The sequence below is a fragment of the Fulmarus glacialis genome, unplaced genomic scaffold (assembly GCF_000690835.1).
Source record: "Fulmarus glacialis isolate BGI_N327 unplaced genomic scaffold, ASM69083v1 scaffold6763, whole genome shotgun sequence".
NCBI lineage: Eukaryota > Metazoa > Chordata > Aves > Procellariiformes > Procellariidae > Fulmarus > Fulmarus glacialis.
The window spans coordinates 1-11891 of NW_009203501.1; the positions used below are offsets into that span (position 1 = coordinate 1).

The 11891-nt window shown below is 41.6% G+C and overlaps 1 protein-coding gene across 1 annotated transcript in view; it reads right to left on the bottom strand.

Moving 5' to 3' along the window:
- Nucleotides 1-4384: 4384 nt before the first annotated feature.
- The window catches only part of TMEM129 (transmembrane protein 129, E3 ubiquitin protein ligase), a gene marked incomplete at its 5' end in the record, with an annotated part of 15136 nt that continues 7629 nt past the window's right edge, over nt 4385-11891 (bottom strand). Inside the window, one exon of the mRNA XM_009574648.1 lies at nt 4385-5017. Coding sequence (XP_009572943.1) covers nt 4769-5017 — 249 coding nt within the window. The remainder of the gene's footprint in view (nt 5018-11891) is intronic.

Here is an 11891-nt window from a genome sequence, read left to right on the forward strand (position 1 = left end):
ACCGTTTCTCTCAGGCCTTGCCCTCGCCCCCGCTCCGCTCGCTGGGCTGCGAAACCCCGCTCCGGCGTCAGGGCGTCACCACGCCTCGGCCAGGGACGCGGGTTTGGCCCCGTTACTCCTCTGCCAGGTGCGGGAGAGAAATCGGCTCAGCAGAGGGGGGTGGCAGGCACCGCAACCTCCGCTCCAGAGAAACGCGTCCCACGTTTCACGCCATTAATGGAATGCACTACGTTCCTCTACGGTCTGCGCTTGTCAGCGTACCTGGGCAATGCCACAACCAAACGTTCGTTTTATACGGGACGCGTCACTGCCGTGTGCCAGTGCTCCCCTGGAGAGACATTCCCGGTCATCGCCCCGGCTGATTTCAGACATCCAGTGTCATTCCTTGCCCCCTGCTAGCTACAGAAAGTATTTGGGTTTTTTTCCTGAGATACATACCTAGATTTTTACACACCTTCTTTCATTTATGCAACCCTCTGCATGCAGGTTATAGTAGGAAAATTCATCGAAGAAGGAATTACCAGGTGCACCTTCAGAATTTAAGCCCTCTTTGTATTCACATTTCTTAGCTAAAACATTGTATACAGAGCAGTCAGACTGATTTCCACCCATATAACTGGTAAACATGACTTTAAAATGAAAACCAGAAGTCTTACATAAAAACAATTTTATTTTTATTCAGCTCTTCAGAGAGTTTTAAGATTAACTACGTGTATTCATTAAGCCTTTTCCTTAAAGGCTATCCAAATAATACTGTCCATTTTAAAATAGGTAGGCTATCTAGGTAAAAAAAAAAACAACCACAAATAACAAACCCTGTGGTATATCTTTGGAAGAAAATGTCTTGTAATGCATGTAAGAGCTTGAATATTTATATCTCAACTCCTTAAATATCTCAAAGTCAACATTTCTTAAGAAATGGCACTCAGAACTTTAGTCCGTTATGTCTCACTGAGGTTTAGCCTGACTGGAATGGTACGTAGCTGCAGTCTACCAAGTTTTAACACAGTAAAAATACTCATACTGAAGAGATCACATAATAACCTGGTATTTTGGTTTCAAGTTATGGGAAGCCTCGTAGTAAACAACCGCATTCATATCACAGATTCAAAATATATCCTGCTTGGACAAAATGCCTTTTTTGGGTTAGCAAACTATGTTAACCTAAAAAATCAACAGATAACATATTTTGCCAATATTTTCTGGAATGCTATAATTACAGAAATAACACAACTGTGGAAATAAATAATATAGCCACAGCCCATGTTTTCAGAAACAGCTGTTCAGCTGCAGCACATGTGGTAATCTGGGCTATACATGTATACATACATATGGGGTATTTATACTGACACTGTGCACCCACATATAGATTATCTTACTGTAATGACATTACATTTATATAACGTACTTCAGCTTACTAACATTGCCTACCCACAAGTCAGTGATGTGGAAAAACATACACATGGCTGAAAAAGGAACACTAAATCACTAATAATTCAAGAAAATTCTTTAAGTAAATATTTTAGCGCATCACATTACTTGGTTTATTTTTTTTCTTAGAAAAGTGCTGTAAAAAGGCTGATCCTAAACCCTACCCTTACGTTTAAGAAACGTACCAAGATCGGGTGGGAGGCAATGTATTTCTTTTTACTGTAGAGATCTTCTATACGTGCATGTGGTTCTTCGGATGATGACCTGAAGCTATCACGAAGACAAATGCCTATTTTTATGCTCTATTATTTTCATGTTCAGTGATTTATTCAAGACAAACAAGATATCACGTGACTGTGCAGGGAGAGGTCACAGTTTCTCCTTCTACTGTCTTTAAGAAGAATACATCATATGGATTTTTAACAAGTCGGTTCTCTAACACAGCCTTTAAGAAGCTTACAAACTTTGGAGGCATGCCAGATTACTTTAAGAATTTAAAATTGGAAAAAAGCCGCTTGTTTTAAGGAATTTAACTGAGGCACTATTATTAACATAAATCCAAATTTTATTTTGGTAATTATTACTACGTTTTCTAAGAGGCACTTCTGTGGATAGAGCACTACCATAAAAAGATGCAAGAGTATTATACATTTATGACTGTTACTTTGTTGTACTGTTATATTGGTAAAAGAAGTAAGATGAATAAAAGCAAAGTTCCACTGAAATGAAAACTTCCAATCAATTCAAAGTAGATTTTTGTAAAGAACAACTCCACTGCACAAGCAATTAGGAGACTAAAGCTCCTATTACGTGAGATACTATTGGCAACTGACCTGTTTTTCTTGTATAAAACCATCTGCAACTATATGTATCTATTATCTAAGTTTCTCAAGGCCTTTACGATGTTAACTTCACACATCTTTACGATAAATATTTTATTCCAAACAGGAAAAGAGCTGTAGGAATTGAATGACTGTCAGTGGCAAAACCACAACTCCAAAATCTTACCCTCTCTTCTGCAACTATTTCAAGGACGACATCCCTTGTATCTGTGCCACATTATGTAAACTTTCCAGAAGTAAATGGTACAAAATGCTTATTTGTGAAGGCTGCTGTATAGTGAGGAGGTGCATGTCAGATAACACCACCCAGACCTGTAAGAATCTTCCAAAGGTTAAAAAATCCTACAGAGACCATTTCAAACTTCCAAATAACTTTAGCACAGAAGTACTGGAAAATATTTTAAATTCAATACCTGATCAGCTCCTTGATTTTTTATTAATTTTCAGACTTGTCAACAAATCTGTCTGAAACTCAGGAACTCAATTTAATCTTACTCAGATGAAGGAGGACATGCCATTTCAGATCTCTTTGCAAAAGAGGTGAATCCAGTCTCAGTGTCAAATTTTCACTCTATACAATCCAAAATAACAGGTAATGAAAAACGGAAAAATCACCCTTATTAATAGGTAGCACAGATAATTGCATAGTAAATGTTGTCTATGTAACAACTGACATACGCTCAAGCAATTAGTGTCCTTAAACCCAAACAGTTTGGACTTTTATAAGTGCATGTTATTAAGAAAACCCAAACAAAAAAGCCAACACCAACAATATAACATATATGTTAGTTCTCAAATGATGCTGTCAAATCTGTTCTCAATTCCTTATCCCTCTCCAAAATATGGCTTGCAGCCACATTCGTAACCATTTCCTGGCTGGCTGGCTCTAAGCGCAGTTTGGTACATTCACCACGCAACCTGTAGCTAGGCTGAGACTCTAATGAAATATGCCATGGTTGTGCTTCCAGTACTTGTATCGTTTTTAACATCCTGCCATGTATTCCTGCTCAAAGCAGTTTTCCCTGTCATGGTAATCAAGATGTTTTCAGTTAACCACTGGCATGTCATCTCTGCTAGCGATTTACTGATAAGATTCTTCTGATTATACAGGTGGGAGGTATTAGGGCTTTTATTCTCCTAGACCAAAGCATTAAAATACTCCTTTCTCTCGCTATTTGACCCATCTGTCTGCCTGAGGTTAATACCCCTCTGAGATGGACAACCCAAGCAAGCAAATAGCTGCATCTCAGCCCCTGCAGTGCACAGGTCAGTGTAAGAACTCACACATCCTCCAGCAGCTTGAGGCTTTCCACCAAGCAGTATGCCAAATAATTGTTTATTGAAGGGTGTGATGGACAGCTTGAACAGTAAGCATTGCATTAAGGTCTAGGAGTAGGGCTCTCTTAAATGTATGGAAAATGCTTTGATTTTAATTTACAAATTATTCTGATGCAGATCAGATCAAGAAGTGTGCATCAGTACCCTATGAATAGTAAAACAGCCACTACTGCTTATGATCAGTCTCTGAATTGCAAGCCTGAAAAACTTTCGTTAATGATGGCCATTCTTTGGGCATTTAGCATGGCAACTTATATCTTTGTGATCCTAGCATCTCTTTCAGGGAAAAGGTTACCCCTCAGAAAAAGCTTACAGGCTTTGAAACAGCTGAGCATTCTTTCAGAGTATTTAGACAGTTCAGATGTTTGCTGCACTCCCTTCAAATGAATAAAAAAAGTCCATCAGCTAAAGAGCATCGAAACCCTAAGCAATGTAGCTCCTGGAAACCAACAGATTTAACGATGCATAGCATTAGCAGTGTAGGTAAATGGGGTATGTTTCTGAATCCTTCTGTTGTTTGAAATAAATACATCCATCAACAAATAAGCTAGAGGCAGATTAATGGAATAAAAGGTCCCTATGGGCATTGTACATCTTGAGGGATTAAATTCCTTAGCCTACAGAAACCAATCCCCTTTATAAATGGAGGGGACCAGCAGAAGGAACAGAACTGGCATACTTGTTTGGTGAACACTTGCAAAGATTAACGAGAACTTTACAAATGGATTAAAGAACAACAAAAGTATCAATGAAGTCTAACCAAAGTAATTTTCTCAGTTAGCCCTTTACTAAAGAATCAAAACCCAAGTTAAATTTAAAAATTTAAAGAATTTAACCTACGTTAAAACTTGAAAAGGGAATAGTAATGCAAATATAGAGGGATACCCTTATTCCATCCAAGACATAAGAAACAAAATATGGGTTAAAAAAAAATTAATTCCAGAAACTGACACCTGGTGAATAAGAACGGAAGATACAGGTAAAAGTGCAGAGGAACTGAAAAGATGTACATCTCTTTTCAACACTGTAAAAGAAAGCTTTGGAGTTTGCACCCCTGGAGAACATGAAGTCTCAGCAAAAAATCTAACCGGTCTTTTAACCAAACCCACTATGAAATACAGTCAAATTTAAAAAGTTAAAACATACCCAAGTATTATTCATCGTATTATGCAAACATCTAAAATGCAAAATTTGGCTCGGCAAGTCGGACAAGGCACTTGGCTCGACAGCCAGGTCTCTGGGTGCTGCTGATCCTGTCGGCTGGCAAACCATTTGCCCATGCAGGTGAGGCACCACATGGGACGACAGTAGCATTGCTGGCATTCCCCTTCGTTTGGCTCCTGGCAGTTCTTGATGAGCTTGATGTTAGCGATAGTCTGCATACACCCTATGCATGGCTCCAGCTCCTAAAGGAAGAGAAAAACATCAAAATGATAAACTGCACAGAATGGTTTCTGTTATTGCTCTTCAAAGGCTTTTAGAAAATTATCTGTGCAAAAGCATAGCAGGAACCTGAGTTGGGCAGAGCCTCAAGGCAGAACTGCCCCACCAGAAGATACCAAATGGTTTCAATCTCCAGAGCCATGTTTTATCATAACACCCTCTAATGAATGAGAACAAAGTATCTCTTTAAACAGAAAACCCAGAACTGCTGTATGAGACCGATTAAACAAAAATGACTGAAAATAAACGTTCTTTCTCTCTCTGAAGAGCTCCACCTGTTTCCAGAGCACAACAGCCAGAGCAAGGTAAGCAAGCAGCCATCTTTATCATTCAGACACACCATTTTTCAAAAAACATACCAATATAAAGTAAGGAAAATAAACAAAGCAAACGGTTCTTACCACTTATTACAGCAAATGGCTGTTCCTAACTTCCATGTTTGTAAGTAAGAGACATAAATAACAGAGGAAATCAGGGTTCTACTGAACACAATGGGCACTCATTTTAAAGGACCCAAAATTTACTTAATTTTTCTTGGATAATTTGGAATAATTGATATTTCCCCACTGTTAATTATGCCACATGAACTTGCAGTTGCATTTAGAGGGATCATCTTGCTATGAAGTGTTTTACAATTAATAAACAATTACCATTTCCCATGTGTCTTCCAGCCAAAGCTCTCCAAGAACTTGACACAAGTTCAAAAGACAACATGCTGAACAGGCATGGAGACCTGAATCCTATTCATACTGCTACTAGTGTAACAAAAAGCAGCTCTGCTTTGTGGTCTCTAGTTCCCACCTGCAGTGTCTCTTCCTGTGTCTACTCAAGTGTCTCTTCAACCACACTGGCAGCTTGACTGTGGAGCAGATCATCTTTCTTTGCCTCTTTTCACCTCGATCATTTCCCCCAACCAGGTTCACCACAGACAAAGTCGTGTGTCAACATGGGGACAAGGAGAGTGCAGGAAGCAGGACTGCTGCTTTCAGAAGCTGTATCACCTTTTAGCTTGTGAAATTAGGGCTTACCTGAGTTTTTAGGCAGGAAAAACTCTAGCATAGAAAGGTTAACTAACTTTTTCAACTTATTCATGGAGCTTCAGAATAGGGAAGAATCCCATGTTGTATTTTTAACGTCCGTATCGTAATTCCTGATGTTATTTATCATTCAACGTCAAACCAAAATTCAGTAGCTCACAAATGTGTCACAAATTAAAAGCCCTGCAAGAAAGCAACACTCTCAAATGAATAGTATTTTTTCTTTATTTTGAACATCTCTTTTCACTATGTTCTGGCACTGCAATCAGAACGCACAATCCCATTAAGTGCAGACATATCTGATCCAGTTTTATTTTAGCTAGTTCATGTAACCATACAGTGAAGACACCATGTAAGCTGCATGACACTAGCAAAGATACCAAGTACTTACTCCATTGGCTGGAACATCTGACACAGACTCACTGCAAGGTCACCAGAACTAGTTTAATTAGTTACCTCTGGTACATTGAACAGCGCTCTAGTCACACTTCCAATTGCAGCACAAGTATAATAATGACCAGGTCTCCGCAGATATTACTGAAGGAAGGATTCCGTGGCATTATTTACAATTAAAGCAAGCCACAATTAAGAATCATTAATTTATTTCAGCAGAAGATCCAGCAAAACCTGGCTGTCTAGAAAAGCAAGCTGTAATGGAGCAAACTGCCTAAAGAACAGTAACAACAGCTATGATTCTAGCTCCCCATAAACCTTCTGGAAATGTAACCTCATCATTTCAAGTGTTTTCAAGTAAAATTTTAATGGAAATTATTATAGGGGACTTTCTTCCACTCTGCTACTTCTCATGTCTCAAAAATGTAATGTTCACAGTATAGTTCATCTCCTCGTAGAAGGAACAGAAGCAGCAGCCAGAACTACATTTGTTACATGTTTACTGAAATGGAAGGTGAGCCTTTGCGACGGATGCACCCGCCCTGACGGAGTGAACAGCACTTTGGTTCAGGCATCACCGACAAGTAGGCCCGACTGGAGTGTGGCGGTGCATTCCGCCCCCCAGCCCCTCCTGGACTGCTCCGTGGTCTCAGAAACTCCCGTTAAACCTTGGCCTTTGTGTAATGAGTTGGGCGGTGAAGCGTCCCTTGACCAGGACAGTCCCGCTGCCTGGCCCAAGTAGGGGACGAGAGCGGGGATAATTTGTCATCCCCTGACAACCTTATCTGAGTTGTAACTCAAGGGGGACGGTAGCATTGTTACTGAAACCTTGAGAATTTTCACGGATGACTGAAACCAATCATCTTGTGACCCTCTAAACGGTGATCCTAAGTGAGACCCTTTGAGCTCTCCTGGACCACAGGGGGCTGAGACCAGCATCTCTCCCTGGGTGGGACGCCTCTCAGAGCTCGCGAACTCTCCAGTCTGCGATATTCGGAGGACTGTCACCAACTGACGACAGGACCTGGGCTGAAACACTCCTCGAGGCTCAACCACTTGCCCGTTGATAAACGCCAAGACATCTGATGTGAATATTTCACTGGACTCGAGGGGAATTTTTAACAGGTATACCTTTGTACATTTATCTATCTTTGTGTCTCTGTGTGTGTGTATGTGAATTGATGGAGGTACCCACTAGCAAGTATAGTATAAATATTACCATCTTGAATCTGTAATTAAGTCACTTTTGTGATTGTAGTAGACTCTAGTAACTTACTTTGTAAATGTTAAATTAGTTGATTATTAATTGCTGCTAAAATCTCGTGAACTATCTTAAAACTGTGAATGAACCTTAGACTGCTGCTAAACGCATAAAATCCCTTAGACATAAACCGTTGACCAAGTCTGTGACTAGGAGTGGATACAGTCGCACCTAAGCTCTATCAGGAGTTTAGAAAGCAAGGGGGTCTACTCTGAACCTCGTGACTGAACGGGAGGGTCTCCTTACCCTTTTGTATTAGATCTAAAGCACACTGTATACAAGCTAGCTTAATTATTAGAAGTGCAGTAAGTAGTAGAGTGTTTGACTGCAGTTTAATTATTGTTTAATTACCATTTAATTACTGTTTGATTACTCTTTAATAATCATCATTTACTAATTATTGTTTAACCATCATTTAATTATCATTTAATCAGTATTTAATAAAACCTTTTGGTTAACCCCACAACTCCTTTTAATAAAATTCACCTGCAACAAAAATCAGCAGGATGGCAGGTTCAATCACTGACTACTTACAGAGGCACAGAGTTAGCCCTTCACTGAAATTTTCAGAAGATTGGGCACATGAAAATTGGGATAATTGGAGTAAGATAGAGGAGCAGTTAAACCTCACAAGAGGGAAAATGAAAGATGGTAAAGAAAAGGGAACAATATGCAAAATGTTGGGAACATGTTTGGAAGCAGCCTGTCAGTATAAGGAATGCAAGGAAAGGGAAATGCAAATGTTACAAAATGAGATTGAACAAAGAAAGCAACAAGAAATGTTGTTATCTCTGTGAATAGACTAATTGCTGAAACAACTAGGGGAGGAAAAAGAAAAATGAAGGAAGGTAGAGGATAAACTAGAACTTGGCCCCCAACCTCCTAGATCCTGTAAAAATCTGTAAACTAATCATATCCGCAGAAGACTGGGATGGAGATTTTTGGGAGGACCCCCATCAAGAACTTAGCAAGGAGAGTGAATTAGATCAATCAGAATTTAAGGTAGCCCCTGATATTAAAACTGAGGTATCTGCTGGACCCCAAGTGGGCAACCAGAGAAACACTACAAGGACCATTCCATGGGACCACCTTCAGCTGGCCAATCTGCAAGAAAAATACGGGCCTGGCGAGAGTGAGACTGAGTATCTGTGGCGTGTCTCCTTAACTGGAAGAGACTGGTTTATGTTAGATCAAGGCGAAGCAGATGGGTTTTGGGGACCAAGAGTGCTCTTGAACAAGGGACCAGACCCTAACACTGAGCCACACTCTATCATGCGACGAGTGGCCTATTGGGCAGGGGGCATAGACCCTTGGGATAGAGGGGAGCCCACTGTTATACCAATAAGATCATGAAATGAACTTTCTACTGCTGCTACAAAAGCAGCCTGCCTTCAGGCTATGAACAACAGGGGTGCACGTGGTAATTACCCTATCGCTGCCCCTGTAGACCCTCAGGCTATGAAACCACTCATAAGGGGAGCCTCTGCTATCTTAAAACCATACCTGATTGCAAAAAGGGACGAAATAAGACAAAACATAGAGCATAACACTCAAGAGGGTCAGGATCGCCAGCTCTGCCTCCGATCCATCCTGACCTGGGCAGAACTGTTGCATGACATTGTCTATCATGGTCGAGAGATGGGGTGGAAGGAACTGACACCAACTAGGCAATCCCAAGCTGAAGCAGACAGCAGATGGTTCTGGCAAGTAAAACAGACTGCCCAGAACCCCCGACAGCTTCCCTGACCTCAAAAACCCCCTAGTGAGGTAGTGGACCCCTGAAAAAGGCATAATGAACTATGGAGAAAAGCCTTAGTGCTAGGCATACCTCAGGTAGCCATACAGGGCCAACCGACAGGGACTATACTTAGTCTGATCAAGGTTTTCCAAAAACAAGGGGTATCAAGGAATCCAGAACAAACCAAACAACCGTCTGCCCCCAAAGACCGTGCGAATAACCCTTTTAGACCTCTTAAGGAGGAATTGCAAACCTTGAAGCCAAAAAAAGAATAAGTCCCAGACTGCAACTTGGGCTGCCTGTCTGGAGGATTGGAACTTATCAATGGGATAACACAGACAGCCCTCACATTTATGTCCCAATCAGCCCCCAAAGACAGCTAGTAAATTTTTTTTAATTGACACAGAAGCTCAAATTTCAATAATCTCAAGTTTGGATGCGCACAGAACTTATGTTAAGCCAGTCAACGGAGGGTTAAAATAACAGGATTTACCAGCAAAAGTAAAACATGCCCCATAGCTAAAGTAAACTTGTTGTTGCCAGGGCAGATAAGGATATCAAGGCATCAATTAGCAGTAGTTTCAGGGAAAGAAAATATATTAGGCTTTGACGTATTACAAGGACGCGTTTGGAAATTGCCAGTGTTTGGTCTTTTAGCTGCCCAGAGTGTCCTTGGTTAGCTGAGCGAAAATTAGCAGCTACTCGTGGGCGTCAGTGAACTGGCGCAGTTCGCTTACCCGAGCTGCACCCACGCTGCCCGACTCAAGAATAACTAACCTCCCTCAGTGTCTGCCACTGCCCGGATGGGTATTGCGGAGGCCATAGGTGACCTAGAAAAAAAGACACATTGTCTCCCAAACGCTCTCCCCATAAAATTCACCAGTGTGTGAAAAAACAGACGGGAGGTGGCGCCTAACCATAGACTATAGAAAGTTAAATGCAAAAACCGCCCCTCTCACGGCCACCATCCTGAACATTGCTACATTAACTGCCATCCTGAGCTGCCGCTCACCCCTGGTTGGTGGTACTAGATGTAAAAGATACGGGGTTTTATGGTGCCGTTGCAGGAGGAGGATAAAAGAGAATTTGCTTTTACCTAGGATGGGATACAATTTACTTTTAATAGACTTCCTCAGGGCTATAAGCATTCACCCACTATAGCTCGGTGGAGCTAAACATCACATTAGCGCTAGGCAGATATATCCTAGCTATTTATCAAACATATATAATTTATACATGTTCCTTTTCCGGGTTAAGTAAAGGTGGCCTGTCCACCTAGGTAAGGCTGGTAATTGGTGTCTGCGGGTAAGAGGCATCATGATACTGAGTCCCTTTTCATCCCTACATACTATCAGGCCTCTCCCACCTCTCTCCTTCCTTCATCACTGGGGTCCAGCTCCTGCCTTAGAAAAAAATAAAATAATCCGTTTATTTACAGTCAGTTAAGATTTTACAATAGCTCTTGCTTGGCTCGCAAATGTATGTTGTGGTGGGTTGACCTTGGCTGGATGCCCACCAAGCTGCTCTAGTCACTCCCCTCCTCAGCAGGACCGGGGGGAGAAAGTAAAATGGAAAAAACCTCGGCAAAGGCAGCATGCAGAAGCAAAGGAAAACAAAAGATTTATTCTCTACTTCCCATCAGCAGATGATGTCCAGCCACTTCCCGGGAAGTAGGGTTTCAGTATGAGTACCGGTTGTTTGGAAGACAAATGTCGTAATAACGAATGGCCCCCCTCCTCCTCCTTTCTCTTAGCTTTTATTGCTGAGCAGACGTCATATGGTATGGAATATCCTTTTAGTCAGGTGGGGTCATCTGTCCAGGCTATGTCCCCTCCCAAGATCTTGCCCACCCCCCAGCCTACTGGTGGGGGGGGACTGTTGGAGGGACAGCCTGGATGCTGTGCCAGCACTGCTCAGCGGTAGCCAAAACAGTGGTGTGCTATCAACACCTTTCTAGCTACCAATACAAAGCACAGCACTATGAGGGCTTTTATGGGGAAAATTAACTCCATCTCAGCCAGACCCAACACATATGTACAATGTCCACAGATGTAAACGAAGTCCGATTCAAAAGACAACAGGCAACCTTCTCTTGCTGGAAACTTGAGAGTCCTAATTCTGCTAGTAGTCCATAACTGCCCTCATACCACTTCCCTCGTGCACCTATAGGAATCATAGAATGGTTTGGGTTGGAAGGGACCTTTAAAGGTCATCTAGTCCAACTCCCCTTCAACTAGATCAGGTTGCTCAGAGCCCCGTCCAACCTGACCTTGAACGTTTCCAGGGATGGGGCATCTACCACCTCTCTGGGCAACCTGTGCCAGGGTTTCACCACCCTCATTGTAAAAAATTTCTTCCTTATATCTAGTCTGAATCTACCCTCTTTTAGTTTAAAACCATTCCCCCTT